This window comes from Phaethon lepturus, unplaced genomic scaffold (genome assembly GCF_000687285.1).
Source record: "Phaethon lepturus isolate BGI_N335 unplaced genomic scaffold, ASM68728v1 scaffold44470, whole genome shotgun sequence".
In the NCBI taxonomy this organism is placed as follows: domain Eukaryota; kingdom Metazoa; phylum Chordata; class Aves; order Phaethontiformes; family Phaethontidae; genus Phaethon; species Phaethon lepturus.
This window is the reverse complement of record NW_010513389.1, coordinates 1-3069: the sequence shown is the minus strand read 5'-3', so window position 1 is coordinate 3069 and position 3069 is coordinate 1. Positions and strand designations below refer to the sequence as shown.

At 43.2% G+C, this 3069-nt stretch overlaps 1 protein-coding gene across 1 annotated transcript in view; it reads right to left on the bottom strand.

Annotated features, from left to right (window-relative positions):
- LOC104623025 (transcription factor 24-like) overlaps positions 1–2150 on the bottom strand; it is a gene marked incomplete at its 5' end in the record, with an annotated part of 5173 nt that extends 3023 nt beyond the window's left edge. Inside the window, 2 exons of the mRNA XM_010289974.1 lie at positions 1003–1100; positions 2049–2150. Coding sequence (XP_010288276.1) covers positions 1003–1100; positions 2049–2150 — 200 coding nt within the window. The remainder of the gene's footprint in view (positions 1–1002; positions 1101–2048) is intronic.
- Positions 2151–3069: the final 919 nt, after the last annotated feature.

Below are 3069 nucleotides of genomic sequence, written 5' to 3'. Positions count from 1 at the left end.
GACCTCCTCGCTGCCCTCCGCTAAGCGTCCACAGTCCATTGGTGACTTCTGCGGCAGGGAGGGTCCTGCAACCAACAAGAGCATCTCTAAAGCTGGCCGCCGCACTGCGCCGAAGCGAACGCTTTCTAAAAACAAAGACGTTCAGAAACACAAATGCTGCCCATGCCAGGAAAAGCTGGGATGCCTCTGTGTGAGCTGCTTTTCTGCTCACTGCTTATACATCTGGTGTCATACACAGGTACAGAAACAGGTTAAACTCTTCATAAAGATTGGTATTTTGGGTTTTTTTGAGACAGTATTACACAGAGCAATTTCTGTGACTCACTCATAGTCCAAAGATCACCCAGCTCTTCCAAGAAAACCCAACAGGCGACACGGAGCAGCACTGCCACAGCGGTTTCCATTTACAACCAACTAAAAATTAGGCTAAACGTGATTTAAAAAAAAAAACAACAACAACACATTATTTGTATAACTTGGGATGTGGGACTGTGTGTATATTTTCTATTTACCTGCCATCATTTTATTGACAGCCTTTTAAGTGATCAGTGCTCCATGGATTACAAAAGAAAAATACCATTTTCAGATGCAGTGGCGAACAGAGCCACAGAGCATAGTACTGAGTTTTTGAAGGACGAAGCTTGGTCCACTGTTTCAAAGCATCAGGAACCAACTTCTGTCCTCCCACCCCTAATGCTCCTCAGGAATTTCCATGCTTATGCTGTAGCTTCTACGTTTTTCAAATGTAAAAAGCACCTTGTAAACTGGATTTTGGCCATTGGGGGGCAAAAGAACCCTTTGAAAACAACAGCAAAAAGCTCCTTTTGAGCAAAGCTGAACAGAACGACCACAAGGTCTCGTCCCATCTTTTAGAAGAGACAGTCAGTCAGCTCTGCCTGTCAGAAAAAAAACCTCACAGTCCTTTAATTTGTTCAATTGCACAGTGAAATGCAATTCAATCAATATTCCCCAAAGTGCAGGACTTCTTAGCTAGAACAATACCTGATCCCGCCGTCCTTAGGCAAGCAGCCCTTCCAGGTGTCTCGGAGACCGATCCCGGCTTTCACCTGTTGGGAGAGGCTGTTCCTGTGACAGCCCAGCTAGACAGCAGGGGTAAGAACAAGTTATTAAAAACTGTAGTATCATTCAAATACTATGTACTTTTAAAGGTTTAAATAAAATCAATGCACGTAAATGACTGAGGATCTAAGTTTACTAAAGCTGGGCCTTGATTTTGCAAAGCATTTCAACCACGTGCTGAAGCCCCACTGATGTTCCTGTGTAATGAACCAAGTCAAAGATTTATACGACAGAAGAGGAAAGGTTTCTAAATAATCCTTTTTGCAACGCTCTAATTTGTTGGTATTTAGAAGACATTACTATTTGGGGTGTTTTATTGTGATTAATTTGCTGTTAATCTGGCTCATGGGATTTTATCAGGTAACGTTCCCTTAAATAGTAGTACAGTTTAGACTGAAATTATTTATTAAATACTCTGTGTGCATTGTAACTGTAAACCAAAGGGAAAAAAATCTCATTATTCTTTTTTATTATATTTATGACCAATATAAAATAAAAATCACATTAAGTCTATATGAGCTTGTCTTGAGTGAGGGCTGAAAAATGGTCCTTAAATTGGCTATTTCTTTTAACTTATAATAAAAAAGCTCCCCTGTGCTTTTTTTTCATGGTATTTTCTCATTGTGTTAAGTCACAGTCGGATCTGGATGCATTTTAGTGGCAAAAAAATCATCATTGTTGCTACTGCAGAGTCAAGACAATCATGAGAACTGGCAGAAGGGTCTATCATTTCAGGTTCATCAGCACGATTTTGCATTTTCCATCCTCTCAAAATCCCACTGAAAGGAAGAATTCTTCCCTGATTACTGGAAAAGTCCAAATTACACAAGGATACAGACGGACTGGGTTAGTATAAATACCTGCTTACCTAGTGAAATACAGGACTAAGGCTGGTTTACATGCAGTTGTGATTTTGCTGTGTTGGTGTACAACCAGATTTAGTACTAGAATGACTTTGCACGACATACGTAGAAGCGCACGTACCTAAAAACCTCATTTCCTTGGGCGCCCCTTGAATTCAGAGTTTCTGGTTTAAATGCTTCACATCTACATCGGATGAAATCCTGGGCCTACCGGGAAAAAAAAAGGAAAATTTCAGCTGAGAGATTCGAGAGATTTCACTGAATTAGTTTCTTCACTATTCAATTTCCCCATCACATACATGCAGCAAAACCCAACGGCCCGGCAACAGTCCGCTACGCAGAAAGACGGGGCAGACTGTAGGTACGTACCTGCGCGTGGCCAAAACGCGGCAGTCCCTGAGCTAGGGTCGCATTTGCTCCGCGCCAGGACTTCTCACACTGATGCGGTCAGGGCGTGCGCTCCAGGCGCTGCACTCTTTGTAAACCAAGGAGTCACCCAAACCTCGTGGTCCAAAGAATCGTTGCTGAAAAGTAAATAAAATGCCTCTGGGCAACAGTCAGTTTCCATGTAATCTCCTTTAAAATTTTACGAGAATGAAGCTTGTTGTTTTGTTTTTTTGCTTTTAAGATAATTGCAATGATTTTTGCAAGCACCCGCTTGCTGCCTGTCGGGCAGAGAGACCCGGCAATGGGGGTGCAAAAGGAAGTCAAAATATTTATATTATTTCCAAGGCATTTCTATTGAGGTACTTCTCATGCGGGCAGATGCGTTCGTGGTTTTACATGACACCACAAAGGCATAATGGGTTTGAAATCCGATTAGTTTACCAAAGAAAGGAGCACAAGACTTATTTTAGGCCCATATTCCACGTGGATGAAAGGTCGACGAAGGCAACCTGCCCACACGGACACGGAACAGAGGGCAAACCCCAGAGCAGCGTACGCAAACTGAGAAGAAGCCGCAGGAAACCTCCGAGAAACTTGTTCGCAGCCTTCTCAGTTGCTGCTTGGGGGGGAGGGGAAGGGAGAAAACAAGACGGCGAATCGAGGTTACTTTGCTTCCTTTTTAACAAGATCTGGCCCTTCAACGCCGGTGACCGTACGCCCAGCTGCTGCGGCTGGGGCA